The sequence below is a fragment of the Dipodomys merriami genome, unplaced genomic scaffold, assembly GCF_024711535.1.
Source record: "Dipodomys merriami isolate MVZ:Mamm:240054 unplaced genomic scaffold, mDipMer1.0.p SCAF_6, whole genome shotgun sequence".
Lineage (NCBI taxonomy): Eukaryota > Metazoa > Chordata > Mammalia > Rodentia > Heteromyidae > Dipodomys > Dipodomys merriami.
Genome location: NW_027206179.1, coordinates 58,434,073 through 58,458,801, shown reverse-complemented (window position 1 = coordinate 58,458,801; position 24,729 = coordinate 58,434,073). Strand labels below are relative to the sequence as shown.

General features: G+C 36.2%; 1 protein-coding gene across 3 annotated transcripts in view; it reads right to left on the bottom strand.

Annotated features, from left to right (window-relative positions):
- Sohlh2 (spermatogenesis and oogenesis specific basic helix-loop-helix 2) overlaps positions 1 to 24,729 on the bottom strand; it is a 58,166-nt gene that overhangs the window by 7,566 nt on the left and 25,871 nt on the right. For all 3 annotated transcript variants that reach the window (XM_070001963.1, XM_070001964.1, XM_070001965.1), the window contains exons 6-8: positions 24,604 to 24,709; positions 21,483 to 21,590; positions 104 to 251 (exon numbers count right to left, since the gene is read on the bottom strand). In XM_070001963.1, coding sequence (XP_069858064.1) covers positions 104 to 251; positions 21,483 to 21,590; positions 24,604 to 24,709 — 362 coding nt within the window. The remainder of the gene's footprint in view (positions 1 to 103; positions 252 to 21,482; positions 21,591 to 24,603; positions 24,710 to 24,729) is intronic.

Below are 24,729 nucleotides of genomic sequence, written 5' to 3'. Positions count from 1 at the left end.
ACACATATACAGAGGCACATTTGCAATTACCAAAAACTAAATAAAATTATAGCATGAAACTGTTGTCTATAGGGGTACAATCCAAGGCTTTGAGAGCGAATACCTTGTGCATAACAGCTGGAGGGATTCTGTCCCGGACATACTTCACATAATCAACTGTTGCCTCAATAACTGAAGCCATATCATTCTTCCTCCCCTGCTCATATGGTAACAGAGCACGCAGCTGCTCACAGCAATACTTGATTCGTTCTCTGATCAAAGAGGTATAATAAATAAAGAATAATTAGTCTCATTTTCTTCTAAAAGCAAAGACAATCGTTCCTTCTACATTTGTTTGTAAGGACCCTGTTCCTCTCCCCATCTAGTCTGTTTCAGAGAAAGACTGTGTTCCTGCCAGCCAGAAACTCTCACAACCCCTGAAATCACTCTCAGCTGGGCCAACTGTTCTCATGCTGCACAAACAACTGCAGCCAGGATTCAGTATCTTTCTCTCCCTCACCCAAGCCTACTGTAGTTCACAGAACAGCCAGACACAAGGAAAAAAACACAGCCCTGCAGACAGGGAAACCTGCAGACAGTCTATTCTCTGGGCAGAGAATCACATATTATATGTAAATTTATAATTCACAGTAGAAATCTAGCAGGCAGGTACAGTCAAGATCATCATGTCACAGGACTTGGAGCACATTTCTATTAGATCACTGAGCATCATGTAATACCTAAGCCAAAGGAAAATGAGAGAGCTACTTTCTTTCTGTGAGGTAGTATAGACAGACCAAATAAGCCAATATGCAGATGAGTACAACATCCACTCCAATATCAGCAAACTAAAGCTATCCTAATTCAGAAGATGAATACACAGGAAATGTAGATTTAGCTGAACTAACCCTGGTGCTTTAACTTATTCATGTGTTTTGTGCTGGATACTAATGGATAACATATACAAGGCAGCTCTGCCGTTTGCTAGCTAGGAACTCAGAAAAATTACTAAGCTGCTTTAAACCTTAGAGTGACAGAGATCAAATAAGAAATTTTAGTTTGATGTACAGACAAGTAAATAACTTAAACATGTTCTAGACCAGTAGTGTATTCACCAAGCTTTGGGAACTCTGGGAATTCTGTAGAGTTGTCCAGGAAAGATGTACAAGAGTCAGCAATGTGAAACTTTCCATGCCCTTTGGCATAATAGTTTCATTTACAAATATCTACCTTAAAGAGACAAAGTAGAGATGATATTTTTGTATAAAAGTACATATCATCATTGTATTTTAGTAAAATGTGGAAAACAATCTAAACTCCTAACCTAGAAGAATGACTTAACTAACCTGATCAGTTCAGTAGAGTATCATCTGGAAGTGGAAACAATGTTATAAAGCTCTTGAGGGAAAATAGGATGCAAAACATCACTTCCTTAGTGAAAAATAATATTAAGCCTTTTTTCCAGCATTAGAAAAACTTTCAAACACACAAGAACTGAAAAATCATACAGTCAACACTTTAGGTTCCCACCACTTACAGTCCACAATTGACATTTACTGTCTGCTTTGTATGTATCCTAGCATTTATAATACCATTTAAACATTAAAGCTGTAGACTGCAGTATGCTACAGCCCTGAATGTAAATTATGTTATATTCAACAAAAGCTACATAAGATGAAGTACACAAATCTTAAGGGTCCACACTATGTGTTTGGATAGACATAAACAAGTATAACACAAACTCTAATCAACATTATCAGAAAATTTCCTATGTTTCTTCCCAGTCATTATCCCTTCCCACCCTATGAAAAGGTAACCACATTCATGACATACCTTCCACCACACATTTCTTTGCCTATCCTTAAACAGCACATAAATCAAATCTTGTCACATGTGGAGGTTTTTTTGGTGCTGGTCCTGTAGCATCAACTCAGGGCCTGGTACTGTCCCTGAGCTTCTCTTCCTCAAGGCTTGCACTCTACCATTTGAGTTACAGCTCCACTTCTGGCTTTTTGGTAAGTTAGTGGAGATAAGAGTCCCATGGGGGCTGGGAAGATTGCTCAGTGGTAGAGCACTTGCCTTGCATGCCTGAGGCATTGGGTTCGATTCCTCAGCACCACATAAGCAAAAAGAAAAAAGCCGGAAGTGGTGCTGTGGCTCAAGTGGTAGAGCGCTAGCCTTGAGCTGAAGAGCTGAGGGACAGCGCCCAGGCCCAGAGTTCAGGCCCCATGACCGGACCCAAAAAAAAAAAAGAGTCCCATGGACATTCCTGCCCAGGCTAGCTTTGAACTGCAGTCCTCAGAATTCTGCCCTCTGGGTATCTAAGATTACAAGTGTGAGCCACCATAACCCAACGCTACATGTGTTTCTTTGTTTCTTTCACTCAACATGTTTTAGGAAAAGTTTGTATCTGCTGAGCAAGAGTTACTCTATAATATAAATGTTCCATAGCTTATGTATCTATTTCCTTACTGATAGGTACTGGGGCTGTTCCCAGTATGGGTCATTACTAATATCATGCTAGCTCATTCTACATATCTTTGTGAATACATGCTTTTCTCTTTGATGTTTAATAATAGAAATGATGGGTCATTTTAGAAGTTTAAAAAAACTGACTGGAGTAGTATAGTACCATTTTTATACTCCTACTTATTTCAATGTATGATATTTATTTCAAATGTTTTAACAATTATTATCAGTAATGTTCATTTGGCCTATCTGTAGGATAAAATTAGTGAGAAGAGATTAAAGGACATTTCAAACTAATAAAGGGATCTCTTCTACTGGAAGATATAACAATTCTATATATCTATACACCAAATGCAGGAGCACCCAACTTCATCAAACAAACACTACTTATCCTAAAATCACACATAGATCCAAGCACATTGAGTGTTGGTAACTTTAGCACACCACTGTCACTTCTAGATAGATCAACCTGGCAAAAACTCAACAGAGAAACCTCAGAACTAAACAACTGCATAGACTAACTAGATATAACAGACATCAACAGAATATTTCACCCAGCAGCATCGAAATATATGTTCTTCTCGGCAGCACATGGAACATTATCCAAAATAGACCACATTTTAGGTCACAAAGTAAATCTGTGCAAACTCAGAAATACTGAAATTATTCCTTGCATTTTCTCAGACCAAAATGGAGTAAAATTAGAGCTTAGAACCAAAAGCTACTATAGAAAAATCTGTGACTCATGGACACTGAACAAAACATTGTGGAATCACCAGTGGATCACTGAGGAGATCACAAAGGAAATTCTAATGTTCATGATATTTAACAAAAATGAACACACAAAATAGTAGCTCCTCTGGGATACAGTAAAGGCAGTACTCAGAGGAAATTTTATAGCTCCAAGTGTCTACATCAACAAATTGGAGATATCTCAAACCAACAATTTAATGATACATCTAAAGCTCCTTGAAAATGAGCAACAAACTAAACCCCAATACAGGGGATTATACTTAAAATCAAATCAGAGTTAAGTGAATTGGAATGCAAAAAAACCCAGCAAGAATCAACAAAACAAAAAATTGGTTCTTTGAAAAAATTAACAAAATTGACAGACCCTTAGCAAATCTGACCAAAAGAAAAAAAGAACACACCAAAAGAAATGAAATCAGAGATGAGAATGGGAACATCATGACAGAAACAAGAAAGACTGAGAATATTGTAAGGGAGTAATTTGCAAACCTTTTTGCTAACAAATTTGAGAATCTGGAAGAAATGGAAGAATTTCTGGCAAATGTTGATGATATAGCTAAATGAAGCCAAGAAGATTTAAGCCAACTAAATAGACACATATCTAATATTGAAATAGAAATGGCAATAAAGGACCTCCTATCCAAGAAAAGCCCAGAACAAGACAGATTCATGGCCAATTTTATAAGAAAGTCAAAGGAGAATTCACTACAATACTCATCAAACTCTTCAATGAAAATGAAAGCAAATGATCACTACTAAACTCATTCTATGAGGCCAGTATACCTTCATCCCAAAACCAGTTAGGGGCCCAACAAAGAAACAGAACAATAGACCCATTTCTTTAATGAACATTGATGCAAAACTTCTCAATAAAATTCTGACCAATAGACTTCAACAAATAATAGAAAAACTCACACATTATGGCCAAACAGGACTGATTTTAGGGATGCAAAGCTAGTTCAATATACTCACGTCAATTAATGTAATTCAACACATCAATAGGAGCAAAGACAAGAACCACATGATCATGTCACGAGATGCAGAAAAGGCATTTGACAAGATCCAATACCCCTTTATGATGAAAGCTCTGGAGGAACTTTGAATCCTCAATATAATAAAGGCTATACATGACAAATCTACAGTCAGCATTATACTTAACGGTGACAAGTTAAAACCATTTCTAAAAATCTCTCCACTCCTCTTCAATATAGTATTGTAATTCCTAGATAGAGCAATAAGGCAAGAGGCCAAACATAAATGGGATCCAAATAGGGAAAGAAGTAAAACTGCCCCTCTTTGCAGATGACATGATCCTGTATTTAAAGAACCCCATAAACTCATCACCAAAGTTATTTGAGCTGATCCAAAATTTTAGCAAAGTAGCGGTATATAAAATTAACTCACAAAAATCAGTAGCTTTTCTGATGCCAACAATGAGAAGAGTGAGGCTGAAATCAGAAACGCAACTCCTTTTGTAATAATAGCCTCAAAAAAAAAAAACCTTAGGAATTAACCAAAGAGGTGAAGGGTCTCTATGATAAAAATCTTAAAAACCTGAAAAAGGAAATTAAAGAAGAACTAAGGAAGTGGAAAAACCTACCATGCTTCTAGATTGGGAGGATTAACATCATGAAAGTGGCAACACTGTCAAAGGCTATCTACAAATTCAATGCAATATCCATCAATATCCCAACAACATTCTTTAATGCAATAAAAGAAGCAATACAAAAATTCCTATGGAATAACAGAAGACCCTGAATAAAAAAAACAATCCTTAGTAGGAAAAACAGTGCTGGAAGAATAACAATGCCAAACTTCAAATTCTATTAGAAAGATGTAGTGATAAAAACAGCTTGGTACTGGCACATGAACAGGCTGGAGGACCAATGGAATAGAATTGAAGACCCAGAAATTATTCGACAGATCTATGGCCACCGAATCTTTGCTAAGGGAAGATGGAAGAAAGACAGCCTCTTCAACAAATGGTCTGGCAGAATTGGCTATACATATGTAGAAAACTGAAGTTAGATCCTTATATATCATCCTGCACCAGAATCAACTCCAAATGGATCGAAGATTTCAAGGTAAGATCAGATACGCTGAAATTATTACAAGAAGGGATAGGGGATGCATTAGGGCTCCTTGGCACAGGTCAAAACTTCCTAAATAAAGATCCAGAAACAACAGATATAAGAAAGGCTGGATTGCATTAACTGTGAAGATTCTGCATAGCAAAGAACATAGTTAGCAAGATAAATAGAAAGCCCACAGATTGAGAGAAGATATTTTAGGTCCTTATGTAAAAAATATACTTAGAGCTCAAAAAATTAAACCCCTAAATAAAAAAAATCCTCACAGAAACAACCACCCCATTAATAAATGGACTAAAGAATTAAAAAGAGACTTCTCTGGAGAGGAAATAATAGCCAATAGACACATGAAGAAATGTTCAACATCTTTGGCCATAAAAGAAATGCAAACCATATACACTTCTCTAATTCGGGGAGAGGAAGGAAAAAAACAAAATCCTTAAATAAGGATACAGGTTGACCCATTTGTAACAATGAGATGTACAAAACACTATGTTGAAAATGAACTTTACAACTTCGGGCGGAAGTCGGGGGGAAGTGTGGAGGTGAGAGGGAAGGGATGGTAGGGGAAACAAAGGAGGAGGCAACAATGCTCAATAGGAAATGTACTCATTACCTTGCTCGTGTAATTGTAACCCCTCTGTACAGCATTTTTTACAATTAAAAAACATACCAAAAAAGAAATGCAAACTAAAATCACATTGAGATTCCACCTCACCCCAGTTAGAATGTCCATTATCAAGAAAACAAATAACAGATACTGGTAGGAATATAAAGTTGTTCAACCATTCTGGAAAACACTATGAAGGTTTCTCAAATGACTAAACATATAGCCTTCCCTATGATCCAGCAGTTCCACTCCTGGGCATTGACTCAAATGATCAAAAACAAGGACACACTAAAGCTACAAGCACAACTATACTCACTGCAACATTATTTACCATAACTAAGATATGGAACCAATCCAGATGCCCCTCAGTAGATGAATGGATTGAGAAAATGTGGTATAAATACATACTGGAATTCTATGCTTCTATCAGAATGACATTTATAAGGAAATGGAAAGACTTGAAAAAAATCATATTAAGTAAGTCAGACCCAAAGAAACATAGGTTCCATCGTTTCCTTTATTTGTAATAATTAGTCTATGTCCAGGATAATCTTAGCAGAGGATCCCAATAGCTAGCTCAATAGCTATGTACATATGACTGTATAAAATGATGCTAATCGAAATGAACTCCAAGATATGGAAACAAGAGGGTTTTTTATGTACTATTTGAAGTTATTTCTTTGCCCTTTCCCTTTTTCCCTTTGGTTTATCACATTATCACTGTTTGTGATTTTGGTACCCTGTAGCTTGTATATACATTTATCTGATTTGGGGAAGGGAAGGGAAATAACAAAAATGGTGAGACAAAGGGCAAAGGGTGAACTAATCCAACAGCAATACTCTCAAGACACTATGTTGGAAATAAACTTTACAATGTTTGGAGGAGGAGAGCTAGGGATGAGGGGAAATGGGAGGAAATAGGGAGAGAGTAACACTGCTCAACAAGAAATGTACTAATTACCTTACATAACTGTAACCCCTCTGTACATAACCTTTACAATAAAATTAAACAAAAAAAGAATCTGTTTCAGAATAAAATTTTAAATGCTGAATACAATTCATTGGTAAAGCCATCTAGAGTGTTGAGTTTTTCTCTGTGGTAAAGCATTTGATAGCATTTTCATTTCCTTAATGTATAAGGTTATTTAGATTTCCTGCTTCATCTGGTAACAGTTTTAGTAAGTTGTGTTTTTCAAGATTTGTTTCCATTTTATTTAAGTTGTTGGACTGACATAAAAATTTTCAAAGATACTCCATTATATTAAAATTATTTATGGGATCTTAATGACAGACTTTCAGTCATGATATTATTAAATTGTGTTCTCTTTCTCCAATCCCACCCAACAACTTTCTTCAGCTTTACACTTTTTAAGATAGAAATTTCTACCACTAAATTTTAAACCTTTCATCTTTCCTATCTGTAATCTTTTATAAAACCACCATGCTTCCTCGAAGTTTTGCAGTAACTCATCCTACATTTTTTGATATACTCCAACCTCGAAATTCATTTGAAATATTTCCAAATTTTTCTTGTACTCTACTCATGGACCATTTTGATATGTTTTTAATTTCTAGGTGTTTCCAGATTTAAAAGTTTCCTTTTAAATCTTATTTTAGCCAGAAGCCAGAGGCCCATACCTGTAATCCTAGCTACTTGAGAATGGAAAGATTGTAGTTCAAGGCTATCCCAGGCAGAAAAGCTCATGAGACTCTATCTCAAAACTAACCTCAAAAAAGGGCTGAGAGTATGGCCCAAATGGTAGGTGCCAGCCTAGCAACTCTGGCCCGGTTCAAATCTCAGTTCTATTAAAAATCTTACTCATACTGATTTCAGACTTAATTTCTTTGTGGTCATGGAACAGACTCTTCATGTATTCCATTTTTTAAGGTATATTGTGTTTTCCTAGCTACTAGCACAGTCTGTGTCAGTGAATATTAATGTACCTGGGGAACAAAGGGCACACTGTCCTATTGTTGTTGAAAGTTCTACACTTGTTTAGGGGTAGATCAAAGTGATTCTCATCTTCTTTATCTTACAGAGTTGTTTCTTCCCCTTTGGAATATAGTTGAATAAATTGCTGAAAGGTATAAATTTCTTAACAATGGTTATAGAATTATCTACTTATTTCTTTAATTCTGTACATTCTGGTATAACTATTTTAAAGCTCTATTATAATGACATTTGTCACTTTTATATCATCCTAATCAGCTGATATTTTGAAATGTTTCTCTTTACCACAGATGACATTACTAGTCTTCAAATCTCCTTAAACTGACACTGACATGGCCTATCTGGTCATATATTTACTATTTCCATATAGTATATTTTTCCACTAATTTTGTTTATTGTGTCTTTAAAGCATGTCTCTTACAGAGACAGTTGATTTCATATTTTATGTATTCTTATAATATCTGCATTTAAATTGGATATAGTTGAATAAGTCTACTATTTAAATATTTTTATGTCCTTTGTTTTTTTTTTTCTATTCTCCTTTTGTCCCCCTTTTCCGACCTTCTGTTCTAGTACTTTTAAAATTCAGTTTAATTTGTCTTTTGGCTTCATAAGTATGTATTCTGCATATGCCGTTAGGGTTGATCTAGGGATTAGAATAGCTATCTGAACTTCTCACTGTACATTTAGAGTTAATGTTTTATGGCACCACGTAAAATACGTAAATGCTGCAGTCATGTGAACACACTTATCCCCCTCATTCTTCATGCAATCATCTCACATGTACTGTATCTAAGACATTAAAACCTCACAACACAATGCTATAGTTTTTGCTCATAAAGGTCCTAGGCATTTTAAATATATGAAAAGGAAAATGTTTTGCTTTGAAATGTTTGCTTGCATACTTGGCATCTCTAGTACTATCTAGTTAGTTCTGGAAATCCATTTTCTTTTGGCATTATTTTCCTTCAACCTAAAAAATTTCCTTAGCATTTTTATCCTGTAGGTCTGCTAGTGTAAAAATCTTTGTATTCTTTTATCAAGCAATTTTCATGCCATTTTTTGCTGTATAATATATGATGGAAACTGAATTTATACAAAGAAGCTAAAAGTAAAAGATAAATATAATACATATATAGCAGGGAAGTTTTCTTTATTAATTAAGAAAACAGTATCCATGGGTTTGGCAGCTCTAGAGTGTTATATCTGCTAAGATTTCTAGTGCCCTCGCAGCCAAATGGGAGGATATACAGAAGCCCAATATGACAATTCAAGGAAATACACACAGATAGAATTGGTATACTTCAAAAATAAACTCTAAACACCAAAGAATCTATTTCCCTGAAAAAAAGAATCTAAACTTGAATTAAAAAACAACATAGACTATACAAAAATAGTACAATGAAATCCTATAAAAATGAATAAATGAAGGAGATAAACAAAGAAGATAAGAAGCAACAGAGTAGATGAAATTGATCAAAGAGTAATACATACAGGTATGGAAATATGATAAAACTCCTATGTTCAAATAACATATGCTAATAAAATGCTTTTCAAAGAAAGTAAAACTAAATATTAGAAAGACTTTAAAAGAAACAGTGCAGACTAAAGTGATAGAAAATTCTTTATAACTTCCCTTCTCTTTGAATCTCTGCTAACCAATATGTACCTTAAGCAAAGATATGCAGAGAAGTGACTATGGCAATTCTTCGAGTTGCATTTCAGAAGATACAGCTTTGAGGTTCTCGCAGCAGTTGATCATGTAAGGCACCTGTCTAGCTTGCTGGAAAGACCATGTAGAAAACTGCTGAGCCCACAGGGAATGAGAGTAGCACTCTTTTTGTGCCTGAGCACAACCTAAAACTCTCCACTAGAAGTCCATGCATGTAGAAGGAGCTATGCTGGTACTCTCCAGATAGGTCAGTTGCTGGCTGCACAGCCTGCAGTGACACCACTGTTAACACCATGCAGAGAAAAACCATGGAGCTAAGCTATGCACAAACTGATGTCCCATAAAATCACAAGATAGGACAAACGAGTGGTTGTTTCAAGCCACAGAGTGTTGAGGTAATTTGTTACACAGTACTAGATAACTGGAATAAGAGCTTATCATTTGAAATAAAACTAATAAATATAGATAGGGTGAATTTTATCAATTTTCATTATTTGCATATATGTATATTATTTGCATACATGTAAATCCCTTTATATAATTAATTTATGCGAACATTTTTAGAAATAAAATAGAACTAATAATAACACAGGTTTGATAGTATATAAAAATTAAAATGTATGATGACAGAAACACCAGAGAAGGTAATTGGAAATACATTATTGTATGATAAAGATATAATACCAATTTGAAGTAGACTGATAATTATATATATAATTCCTACAACATCCAACAAAAATAAAATGTCAATAAACAAGATCAAAAGAAATGTAAAATATACTTAACAATACAGAAAAAGTAGGCAATGAGGAAATAAGTGAGAAAAATAGACTGGACTATTTAAAAAAAGCAGAAAAATTGTGTACATAAGATCAAATTTCATATTAATTACATGTGAAAAGACTAGAAATTCCAACTGAATAGTAAAAATGGATAAATGAAAAACAATAATGAGACCTGGGAATATAGCTCAGTAGTACAGAACTTGTCTAGCATGTTAAGGCCCTGGTTTAATCTCTAGTGCTACAAAAATAACAAATAAATAAAAATAAGAACAAGATTAAAATTTATGTCATTTCAAGCAACTTTTAAAAAGAGTAAGGACATGTTCAAGTTGCAATAAAATTATCCAAACACTAATAACCAGAAAGTTATATCAAAGTAGATTTTAAGATTATATTTAGTCTTCACATAAATAAATTAACATCATTTTCTAAATTAACAGGGAAACTTTATAAGCCAGACACCTAAAACAGCTTCACAACACGCTGTGCAAAAAAAAAAAAAAAAAACTGCCAGCAACAAAGAGAATTATAGATCTGTTTTGATCACTGAAAAATTTAACCCTCAAAAATCAGTATGTGGCTCATATTTGTAATCCTTGCTACTCAGGAGGCAAAGATTGTGAGGTACAAGGACCATCTAGCCAAAATGCTCTCCATCTTAACAGTAAAATGTGGGCACAGTGGTTCACACATATTATCCTAGTTATAGTGAGAAGTATAAATAGGAGACTTGAGGTCCAGGCTAGCCTGGGCATAGATGTGAGACCCTGTTCAAAAGATAACTAGAGCAAAAAGGGTTGGAGGTTATCCTGAGTTTAACCCATCCCTCCCACCCCACAAAGAAAACCAGTAAAGATAAAGAATACAAAAAATTATCAACAAACTATACCTAATTAATATTTATAGAATGTATGCCCTGAAACAGCAGACTACATATTACTTTCAAATGCATGTGGACTGTTCATCAGGGGAGAACACAGTCTGGCCCCCAAAATAAGTCTGTGACAACATCAAAGGAGAGAAACTGTACAGTTCTTGTTCTCAGATGATGACATATTAAGTCACAGGTCAATACTTGTAACTTCTCCAAAATGGAAATCAAGTTACAGATTTCCAACTAGTCACTGGTAAAAACTAAACTCACAAGAGATATGAGAGATTATTTAAAACTGAACAATGATGAAAACATATCAAAGTTATAAAATATGACTAAAGTCTGCTTAGAAAAAGAAAACTCATTTTAGTTTTAAGTACTTACAGCAGAAAGGAAGAAATTGTAATAACAAGTACTCCACAGAGATAGGATTATGGTTAAAGGCCAGCCCAAGTAGATGTTAGGGAGACCATATTTCAACAACAAGCCAAATGTGTTAATATTAACCTATAATCCAAACCACTTGGGAGGCAGAGGTAGGAGGATATCTTCTGAAGCCCACCTAGGGAAATAAACTTACGCAAAAAGAGTAGGGGCATAACTCAAATGAAAGAAAAGTGATTAAGTGAGAGGAGGAGGAAGAGAAGTTGTTAAAATCAACCACCTACATTTCTACCCAGAAAACAGATGTATTAGCAAATCTAATCCAGCAACAAATGAAAAAGATACATCAAAACCAAGGGGAGTTTAGTATATTAATTAATGAATTGAACTGCTATTTTAAAAAGAGTAGAAAAACTATGGAGTCATCTTAATAGATTAAAAAATATTAACAAACTCTTATTTCTATTTATAACGAAAACCTAAAGGAGGATGAGAAGGGGTCTTCTGTAAGCTGATAAAACATATACCCAGAAACCTATAGTTTACAGCATTACACATAATAGCAAAACCCTTGACATATTCCCTCTAAGATCAGAAACAAAGCAAAGACATCTACTTGCATCACTTCAAATTCAAAGATTACAGGGATCTAGTCTGGGAAGTCAGCCAAGAACTAAAAATAAAAGCCACAGATAGTAAAGAAATAGTAAATTGAGTTCATTCACAAATGATATAACTGTGTATATAAAATATCCTAAGATACCTATCAAAATTACTAGACGTGATAAGCAGACAAAGGATACTAGGCCAAAACACAAAATAAATTTATTCTTCATGTTATTAGTGAAAAATTAAGTAAGTTAACAAATTATAAACAATATTGTTACAGCATTATGAAAACCTCACAAAATATTCAGACTAACCCTAATAAGTTACAAAATAATGATGAAATTAAAACTTCTTCGAATTAAAAATAACAATACCATTCAGCATCAATTCTTCCTCAAATGATTCTACTGAAAACAATTCTAATAGAGAAAATGACAGGCTTATTTAAAACATTATGTGAAATATCAAAAAACAAGTGTAGCTTGGTGATTTCCTATAATCCCAGATACTTTCAGGGGTAGAAATCTGGAGAAGTGTGGTTTTGGATAGCACTGGAAAAAAAGTAGACACCGCATCTTAATCAATGGATGTGGTCATTCACATCCATTATTCTAGCTATATGAGAGTTCTAGGTAGGAGGGCTGCAGTTTGTACACAGCACAGGACAAAAAATTGACACCCTACCTGATACATATCAAAAGCAAAAACAGGTAGCAAGGTTCTAGTAGTAGAGTACCAGATGAACACTTGTACCAAGATTTTAAAAAGTCACTTTTATTGTGATTACATAAATTTCACAAATTTCACAGTATTGTGAGATAGTGATACTTAAAGTCACACATTCTAACCTTCATGAGGCAAATTGTCATTATCACGGTCTATAAAGTTTGTGAATTCTATGAGCTTTGACAATACAGTTATTTCTTCCACATTGGGCAGTATGTACATTTTTCTTTCGCTTAGTGTTAGCTTTTTTCTCTCATTCCCTCCCTCTTATTGCTTCCCTTGAGTTGCTTAATTCATTTTCATCAATGTTCAGTGCAGCTGATAGGTCCTCTGTTGTATGTTTTCCCATTTCCCTCTGATTCTGTGTCCTCCTCCTAGTTTCCCTCAGATGTACACACACACACACACACACACACACACACACACACACACACACACATACACACACACACACACACACACACACACACACACTATGTATGTGGCCAACAGCACGGGGTCATTTAGTAATGATACAACAAGGTCCTTTGTTTCTTGAGTCCTGTTTACTTTGTCATATCTCCTCACATTTTGTATTTAACATCCACATATCACGGAGACCATGTATACCATTTGTCTCTTTGCTCTTGGCTTACCTCACTCAAAAATGATTTTTTCTAGCTCCATCCATTTCCCTGCAAATGCCATTATTTTTCCTTTCTAATGGCTGCACAATATTCCATTGTATGTAGGTACCACACTTTTTGGACCCATTCATCTGTAGTGGGGCATCTGGGTTGTTTCCATATCTTGGCTATTGTGAACAGTGCTGCCATGAACATGGAGGTACATGTGTCCTTGTATCCTGGTTCCTGTTGCTCAGGGTAGATGCCTAGGAATAGTATGGTTGGGTTGTAGGAGAGGTCTATATTTAGCTTTCTGAGGTACCTCCAGAGTGCTTTCCAAAGTGGTTGTATTAGTGTACATTCCCACCAGCAGTGCAATAGCGTTCCTCTTTCTCTGCATCCCCTCCAGCATTTGTCATTGGCTGAATTTAGGATGCGGGAAAACGTCACTTTTTAATATGCATTATATATACACAATATGCATTATATATACACATATATAATATATATAATATATATGTACACACATATATAACATGTATTATATATACACAATCTATATACTGAATGGATATACATAGATATACATATATATGCATACCCATTCAGTATTGTGTATATATAATGCAAATATGTATATCTCATATATAGACTATATATGTACATCTCTATATATACACACACATATATGGAAAAGTACAAGGGAAAAGTTTGTGAAACTTTTTGAAGAATATTGACACTAAAAACAATGATAATAGGCTTCAGGGACTTATATGATCTTATAGTTTTCAATGATAATAATAATCAAAGAGCATATTGTGACTTTGTCATCTGCTCAAGAAGTCTACCCTACTCAAATCAGGGACAGACCAATCTGATTGTATTCTTTACCAGTTAAAAGTGATTCTGCAAGGCTGAAGGCAATCTGGGCTGAAGTTCTTAGTGCATACTAAGTCCTTGGGTCTCTACTCTGTACAAATGTGTCTCAAGCTAACAAGAACTGATAGGAAGGAAATTTGGTTATAGATTCCAAGCTCTATGAATCCCATTCTACCCTCTTAGAACCTCCAAGACTCAACCAGTCATAAAAAGCCTTCATTGGGAGACCACAGCAAAGTTCACTTGTACTTCTTTCTAAGAAGAGAGACATCCTGAAAATTACTAAACCATCATCTGTCAGACTCAGAAGCACAGAAAAAAATGGTGGCATCTTTCAGAAAAGTACACACCTTCAAGATAAAAAACACACTGGTGTATTACACAGGTATCATGAAGGCAATTTTGTAACAGGTCCTTAGAAGTTGCTTTACTGAAATTTGACTCTTTGAATCTATTAATTAATTGAGAACAGCACAGAAGCCTGGCATCCATATCTCCATTTTTCAACTGTGTTCTTTAGTCTGAGACATTCCCTCACTTTGGAATCTAATCGATATTATCCTTACTAAAAGAACAGGAAAGGGGAAAAAAGACTACCTCCAAGGAAAGAAATAGCAGAACCTCTGTAGGACAGAGTAAGACAAATCACCACACAGGCAACACTGATTTACTTATTCTGACCAAATGGCAAATGATGGCAAGTCCTCTAGAGCCCTCTCAGAACCAAGATGGAAATAATGATCAAGAGGCCATACTTTACCTGGAACTGTTTAATAATTCTGCCCATCTTTCGTCCCTTGCCTCAATTCTTTCTTTTAACCCCAGAGGTCATAGCTCTGCACCAAAGATGGGATGAAGTACTTACTTTGCCTCTTCCTACTTCACAGACTTGACACATTAATTAAATATCCTTTCTCTGCCCTTCACCCCCCACTTACTTCCCACCTGTTGCTTACTCTTGTTTTTTGCATTTTGGGGGTTTTGGTTTGTTTGTTTTTTTAATCCAGGTTTAAATCCAGGGCCCTAAATTTGGGCCTATGGCCTAAACCTCTTGTTACAACCGCACCAAGAATATTAGAATTTGTAAGCTAACTTTTTAATAAATCTATTCTAATAAATAAAAATAAGGGCAATATAATAGTTTAAAAATTGCATCTGCAAATATTCAAAACCCTTGGTGACATGCATGATATCTCTAGCTTTAATAAAATTGTGTTTCCTAAGCAGTTTAAAAGCAAAACAAAAGACAAAACAGCTGACTGGTAGTAGTAGAAGGAAGGGAAAGGAACTATAAGTAACCCATTAAAACTGCTTTAAAAAAAACTGCTTCACAAAGGTGAAAATGAGTTTTCCCATCATCCCTACAAGGCTTCTAGATATGTGATATCTAGTCTTGTACCCTACTGACTTAGACAGCCAAAGCCAAAAACTACCAAATGACCTGTTAGAGTCTTACAGGCAGAACTGCCTAGCTGAACCCTTCACAAATCACCAATCAATAAAAGTGTGAGATAGAGGAAAATGAATGCATCCAGAATGTAAGCATCTTCAAGACCTCTTGCTCTTCCTCCATGATGTTTTCATTTGTAATACACACAAACACATTGAAATCTGGCCCAGTGTCATAAAAATCTTTCATCTCACATTACTCTAAGTATCCTTTGAAATATACCTCATACCTCCACTCTCCTTCCTTTATGTTCCCATCATTCACTTCTCACCTTTCTTCCACAGGGCTTCTTTCCTAACCATGTCAGGAAAATAAGTCTTTAATGAGATTAGTGACATTTAGGTTTTGCTAAATACAAATAGTCAACTATAATACTCTGGAATAATCCTATATTATCATCATAGAGACTATATATTATATTCACAATATTATAATCCCATCATTATACTCCCAAGGAACCTACTCCCCTGCTCTCCATACTGCTTGCACTTGGTTTTCTCCTTATTACTCTCACTTTTCCTTGTTCCCAGCTTCTTTCCTGCTACTTGTATCATAAACACTGAGATTGCACCAATGTTCTCTTCTTTACTGTCTCTTCTCATTACAGTCATCCACTGCTTCAAAAGACCCTGTCCTCCAACACTGTTCACCCCATGTTAACAGCTTAGAACTTCCTCTGCCATCAAAGTAGCAATCTCTTATTCTACCAAACCCTGCTGGTGTTCAAACTCAACTAACAGAATCATTCATTTTCCACCCTTCAGACAGCTACCCTACTGTATCTCCTAGTACACTTCCAGAAGCTTGCTGGACTCCTTCTTCAGCCATAGTTATACTGATTTTACTGACTTAAATACCTGAACCTGACTGTATCCCTCCTTTTCTCCCTCCTCTCTTTCTTTCCCCCAGAGACAGGTAAGGGCTTTTTAAGTGGCATTGTTAAAAGGTTTCACCATGATGTTTCCATATATGCATAATATACTTCGGTCATATACAACCCCTTTAGTACTGTTTCTTATTCAACACTCTCTTTCCTTCCACTTCCTCTTCCACCTCTCTAGCAGTGAATTTCACTTTCATAGCCTTAAATGTCTCTATGCTACTTCCAATATCATTGCTCAAGGGGGTCCCCTTTGCTTACCACAGATTTCCTCTGGCCACTAGACTCAAGTCTCACTTAACACCAAGCTAGATAGAGTGTTTCTCTTTGCTAAAATCCTTTTCAGTGGCTTGGCAAGAGTCCAGGGTGACATTCAAATTCCATGGCACAATACTTCTGCCTGTGCTACTAACTTATTTTGGGGGGGGCTCCAGTCGTGGGGTTTGAACTCTGGGCCTGGGCGCTGTCCCTCAGCTCTTCAGCTCAAGGCTAGCGCTCTACCACTTGAGCCATAGCGCACTTCTAGCTTTTTTCTTTTTGCTTATGTGATGCTGAGGAATCGAACCCAGGGCCTCAGGCATGCAAGGCAAGCGCTCTACCACTGAGCCACCTTCCCAGCCCTGCTACTAACTTATAATACCACCCTCTTGCCTTCTATCACTCAAGTCCTGACAGCCAATACCATATCTGCAATTCCATGGATTCATTGGACTCTTTGGTAATGTCAGGCTGTTTCTGCTATTCCCTACATTTGTAATCTGAGAAGGGTTTCATTGTGGTATTTTCATACATGCTCACAGTGCCCTTTGAACACACTCAGCCCTCCATCTTATTCCCCTTCCCACCTTCCTGATCCCTTTCCCAGCTTCTGAATCAAATAGTGACTTACCTTGCATGCTCATCTTAGCTATCCCTTCAAAAAAGCTGTTCCCTCCTGTCTCACATAACCTTCAGAGTATGCATACTCTGTCCCTCTCTATCATAATTTTTATCAGAGTATAATTTTCTATAATAGCCTGTTTATAGATCTGAGCACTAGACAGAGATCTCCTTTGAAGAGAGGGACTTTAAAAAAATCTCAGTTCTCCAATCATGTTGTGGCATATAAAATATACCCAAATGACTGAATAAGTGACATTTATTTAGTTGCCATATTTGCGAGTTTTTGTTTTGACTTTTAAAATATTGAGAAAAGCTATGAAATTCGTGGAAGTAATTCTTCCTTCAAAAGAGAAATCTTTAAAAGGGCTGCATCAAGAAAGTGAAGAAGTTATATTTTCCATAATGAACTGTATTCTTTCCTTGACTTATATAACTGTAACCCCTCCATCCACCATCTTTTTTATTGTTATTGTAAAGGTGATGTACACAGGGGTTATAGTTATATAAGTCAATGCGAAAATTTCTTTTCTAACAGTGCCACCTCTTATCTTGTTTTCTCACAGATTTTTCCTCTGACACCCTGCCATAAGTTGTTTTTTTTAGTATAGGCTTTTTATTGTAAAGATACTATACAGAGGGGTTAGTGACATGAGTAAGGTAATGAATAGATTTCCTATCAAGCATTGTTACCTCCTCCTTTGTTTTTCCCCTACCATCCCTTCCTGTCCTATCTCCCCAACTACTCCCCCCCGCCCCCCCGCATCATGAATTTGTAAAGTTCATTTTCTCATTGTTACAATGAATCTCATTGTTACATCTCATTGTTACAATGGGTCAACCTGTACCCTTATTTCAGCATTTTGTTATTTCCCTTCCCCTCCCCAAATTAGAAAAATGATTATACAAGATACAGGGCACTGGAATTAAATACAGTGAAAACAGGGGTTGTACCATGGGGGAAGAACATACAAAAGAAACAAAAATATCACATAGTACATTAGAAACAACAGCAAGAAAGATAAAACTTCTTGTGTCCTTATCTTGGGGTTCATTTCACTTAGCATCATCTTATATGGTTATATGTGCATAGCTTTTGATCTTTTCTGCTTGTCCTAGATATATACTACTTAGTGCAGATAAGGGGGAGAAAAAGGGACATAGGTTTCTTTGGGTCTGGCTTACTTCACTTAATATAATTTTTCCAAGTCTTTGCATTTCCTAACAAATGGGGCAGTATCATTCTTTCTGATGGAGGTATAGAATTCCATGACAGATAGATAGATAGATAGATAGATAGATAGATAGATAGATAGATAGATAGATAGATAGATAGATAGATAGATAGATAGATAGATAGATAGATAGATAGATATCACATTTTCTTGATCCATTCATATACTGAGGGGCATCTGGGTTGGTTCCACATCTTAGCTATGGAGAATAATGTTGCAATAAACATAGTTGTACTGGTAGCTTTAGTATGGCCTTCTTTATGATTGTTTGGGTAAATGCCCAAAAGTGAGATTGCTGGGTCATAGGGGAACTCTATGTGGAGTCTTCTGAGGAAATTCCATACTGCTTTCCAAAGTAGTTGAACAAGTTTACACTCCCACTAACAATACAGTAGGGTTACCTTCTGGCCACATCCTCTCCAGCATCTGTTGTTATTAGAGTTCTTGATTATAGCCATTCTAACTGGGGTGAGGTGGAATCTCAATGTTGTTTTGATTTGCATTTCTTTTATGGCTAGAGAAATTGAGCATTTCTTCATGTGTCTATTGGCCATTCTTATTTCCTTTTCAGAGAAGCTTCTCTTTAAGTCTTTAGCCCACTTATTAATGGGACAGTTGTTTCTTTGAGGATTTATTGAGGGATTTAATTTTTTTTGTTCTAAGTATATTTTAGATATGAGACCCTTGTCTATTGTATGGCTAGTAAAGATCTTCTCTCAGTCCGTGGGCTTTCTATTGATCTTGCTAGCTATGCCATGCAGAAGCTCTGCAGCTTCATGTAATCCCATTTGTACAACCTTTCTTGTGTTTCTGGGTCTTTATTAAGAAAATTTCAGCCTTTGCCAAGGAGACCTAGGGTTTCTCCTATTCCATCCTGTAATGTTTTCAGGGTGTCTGCTTTGACCTCAAAGTCTTTGATCCATTTGGAATTGATTCTGGTGCAGGTTGATACAAAAGCATCTAGCTTTAGTTTTCTACAGGTGTTTAACCAATTTTGCTAGCATCATTTACTGAAAAGGCTGTCTTTCTTCCATTCTATTTTTTAGCTCCCTTATCAAAGATTAGGTGGCTATTCGTCTGTGGGTTCATTTGTGGGTCTTCAGTTCTATTCCATTGGTCCTGAGGTCTGTTCTTGTGCCAGTACCAAGCTGTTTTGATTACTATGGCTTTGTAGCAGAGTTTAAAGTTTGGTATTAATATTCCTCCAGCACTGATCTTTCTGCTAAGGATTATTTTTGCTATTTGGTTTCTTTTATTGTTCCATATGAATTTTTGGATTGCTTCTATTTCATTGAAGAATGATGTTGGTATATTGATAGGTCTCACATTGAATAAATAGCCTTTGGCAGTACTGCCATTTTCTCGATGTTAATCCTCCCAATTCAGGATCATGGGAGGTTTTTCCACTTCCTTAGATCTTTTTTGATTTCCTTCTTCAGGTTTTTAAAGGTCCTTCACTTCTTTGTTAAGTCCTAGGTCCTCCCCTACCATAAGTTATATAATCCATTTGTTCCTGCATTTGTTCACCCTTTGTCTCACCATTTCTGTGTTCCCCTTAACCTCCCCCAAACAGATAAACTTACATACAAAAGTCAGAAATCAAAAACAGAGACAAAGGAGAAAAAAAGCCTCATTTTCATTTCTTGGGAGTTTATTTTGATAAACATCATTTTATATGATTATATGCACATAGCTATTGAGCCTTTGTGATCCTCTTCTAAGAATATCCTTTGCTCTCACTGTGTGAATGTCTAGAGTCCTGTATTATTTATCACGTCTAAGTTTATTTTTTTGTCTTTTACCATCCATTGTATTTACTTGTAGATTTGTAGGCACATTCAAATGAGAGAAACCATGCAACCTATAAAACCACACCAAAAATAACACTCAAAGAAACAACAGCCCAGGAAGTGGCGCTGTAGCTCAAGTGGTAGAGCTCTCGCCTTGAGCTGAAGAGCTGAGGGACAGCGCCCAGGCCCAGAGTTCAAGCCCCACGACCGATAAAAAAATAATAAAATAAAATAAAATAAAAAATAAAAGATAATTAATATTAAAAAAAGAAACAACAGCCCAATTAATAAATGACTTACAGAAAGACTTCTCAGAAGTAAGAATGACCCATAGACACATGAAGAAATGTTCAACATTTCTGGCCATACGAGAAATGCAAATCAAAACAACATTGAGATTCTACCTCACCCCAGTTAGAATGGCCACTATCAACAAAACTAAAATAACACAAGTGGAGTTGGGAGGTTGGGGGGAGACAGTGATCTCTACTATACTGTTGGTGGGAATGTAAATTTACTCAACCACTGTGGAAAGTTGTATGGAGGTTCCTCAAAAGAGCTTCCCTATGACCCAGCAATCCACTCCGGGGCATTTATCCAATAGACCACAAACAAGGCCACACTAAAGCTACTAGCACATCCATGCTCATTACAGCATTGTTTACCACAACCAAGAAGTGGAATCAACTCAGATGCCCCTCAGTGGACAAATGGATTGAGAAAATGTTGCATACATACACAATGAAATTCTATGCTTCCATCAAAAAGAATGATATCATATCATTCTTAAGGAAATGGAAAGATTTGTACATCATCTTTATAACAATTTTAAAAAAATTTAAAGGCCCGCATCAATATTCACCTTCTCATCTTCTCTTTGCTTGAATGAAGAAAAATCTTTTTGCTGTTCTCAAAATCTGATAATGAGGCATTTAATTCAAGTTTAATGTCATGTCTTACAGATTTAGTGCTAGAAATAAGAGAAAAATCACACCATACATTAAAGAGGAAAATTGTCAGGCAATATTAAACAACAAGCACCAATTCACTAATCAAATGATGATTCTCTAAGTCTTTTGCTTCATACCTTATTTATAGTGTAAGCATGTTGTCATTCAATACTTCAAAAAATATATTAAAATCATCACAAAATCAATGACTGATCAAACTTCTAAAGTGCACTGGTACAATATGACAGATAAAATCAAAATGAAAATTTCTAACTTGATTGATTACAATCCCAAATGACTATGGTTCCATTTCCAATTCTTTGGCTTTATGATAGTGTGAAAACATACCAATACCACCATGTCATTTTCACTTTCAGTATAGGATTCAAATTAGTGAACATCTTCAATGTTCCTAAATAGGCTTTGTACTAGCTGACTCTATTCAACTATAAGCAAATGCTTTCTGAGTAAGATTAAGATTGGCTAGACTAAAGCCAAGTGTTGGTAGTTTATACTTGTAATCTTAACTACTCAAGAGACTAAGATCTGAGGATCTTGGCTAGAAGCCAGGTAGGGCAGACAAATCTGTGAGACTCTCACCTCTAGTTAACCATCAAAATGCTGGGAATAGAGGTGTGGCTCATGAGGTAGAGTTCCAGCCTTAAGTGAAAAAAACCATACCAGAATTCAAGGCCCTATATTCAAGACTCTGAGTTCAAGTTCAGTACTGACAAGATTGCTTAGGCTAAGCTATAATGTTTAGTAGGTTAGGTATAATAAATGTATTTTTAATTTATATTTTTCAACTGGTCATGGTTTTTATTGCAACAGAACCCTATTATAAGTAATAGAGCAGAAAGGCAGGCAAACTACAAGACCTATGAAGGATTCAACAGACAGAACCTGTCCAATTCCAAATTGATCAGTAAAGTCAAGGTTTCTCCATTTTAAGACTTGTCATCTAGGGCTGGGAAGGTGGCTCAGTAGTAGAATGCTTGCCTTGCATGCATGAGGCCCTGGGTTCGATTCCTCAGCACCACATAAGCAGAAAAGGCTGGAGGTGGTACTATGGCTCAAGTGGTAGAGCGCTAGCCTTGAGCTGAAGAGCTGAGGGACAGTGCCCAGGCCCAGAGTTCAGGCCCATGAGCAACAGACACATAGACAGACACAGACACACACACAGACACAGACACACACAGACACACACACACACACACACACACACACACACACACACAAACTTGTCATCTAATGGATTCTTTCTAGCTCTACTAGTTTTCCTCAGACATCATTTTTATTAATTAAAAAACATTATTAGGGCCGGGTGCCGGTGGCTCACACCTGTAATCCTAGCTACTCAAGAGGCTAAGATCTGAGGATCATGGTTCAAAGCCAGCCCGGGAAGGAAACTCCATGAAACTCTTATCTCCAATAAACCATCAGAAAACCAGAAGTGGTGCTGTGGCTCACGTGGTAGAAGGTAACCTTCAGCTTAAGAGCTGAGGGACATTGCTCAGGCCCAAAGTTCAAGCCCCACGACTGACAAAAAAAAAAAAAAAACATTATTAGCTGGGCACTGGTGGCTCATGCCTATATCTCTAAAGTCCATGAGACTATCTCCAATTAATCACTGAAAAGACTGAAAGTGGTTCTGTAGCTTAAGTGGTAGAATGCTAGCATTGAGTAAAAAGAGGTTAGGGACAGTGACCAGGCCCAGAACTTAAAAAAAAAAAAAAAAGAAATCTGTAAACCAATCCTATTTTCTTTACCCAACAAGATATAACTAGATTTGAAATTTTACTTTTATTTTATAATGGTAAAATTCTAAGGGAAGACTAATGATTCAACATAAGTAGAGACTACTTTTAAGTAATATTAAAAAAAAATCATGATATCCTTCACAATCATATCCCAGATAAGATATCATCTGCTAGGTATAAAGGCTCTTTGAGGTTAAAATGCTAAATAAGATACCTAAAGCTGTTGCTCTCTGTGCAGTACTTGAGTGAGCTCATCTTTGGTTCACCCACACTTAACAGGCTGCCAAATCCCATCCCTGTTCAAAACAGTAGGTGGCTACATTCCGGAAGTGGCTCAAATTTCTCACCACTTCCAGTACCGCTGGCCTTTGCTCTTCTACCACTATGTGAAGCCCTAAGTCTCCTTGGAAATCAGCTCAAAGGGCAAAATTAACAAAAATGAAACTTCTATGAGCTATCAATGTTAGCATTAGAAGGGTCTCACCATGGCCAATAGCCTGTTCAATGCAGGCTTAAATGTGTTTTTAATTCTTTTAGGGAAAAAGACCAACAAACCAAAACTTTTCTGCATATCAACATTATCCTACAAGCTACATGAGGTGTCTAACAGAATCTCAAAATTCTTTTGTAAGGGTGTTTTTCAGAAACAGGGGTGGTGAGCTCACAGGTTTAAAAAGATGACAAGGAGAAAGACAGTTAGTAGGTAACACGTAAGTCATACTTCTCTTGCCTGTTTAATACTGGGGCTCCGAATTTCTGCTTGAAGAAAGATTTTACTGTTTTTAAGAAGTTTGATTATCAATGTTATAGTTTAACACTGATTAGTGACAACCCAGATCCTAACACTAATAAAGTTCCCCACTAGAGAACTTACTACCTTGCAGTTGTATAAGGCTTTGAACTTGGGGCCTGGGCACTGTCATTTAGCTCTTTTGCTCAAGGCTGATACCCTATCACTTGAGCCACCTCCAACTTTTTGGGTGTTAATTGGAAATAAGAATCTTACAGACTTTGCTGTCCAAATTGGCTTCAAACAGGGATCCTCAGATCTGACTCCTGAGTAGCTAGCATTACAGACATGAGCCATCAGTACCCAGCTAGTGTATGTAGTCTTGAAATGCAGAAAATTTTTCATCCTTCTACAAAAGAACTATTTTTTGCATTACCCTCAATATTTAAATGAGCATCACAAGCCACATGTCCTCCAGATATCTTTTTAGTGAAATGCAGACCATAAAAATTGTAAACATGAAAAAGTATAACAGAAACTAACCGAGTAAACAGATTGGAAGAAAAATATTCCAGGGGTTTACTGCTCGAGCTCCGGAGGGAAAATCCACGTTGTTCAGTCCTCAGAGAATTTTCATTCTTAACTGAACCTTTTAAAAGAGACCCATTT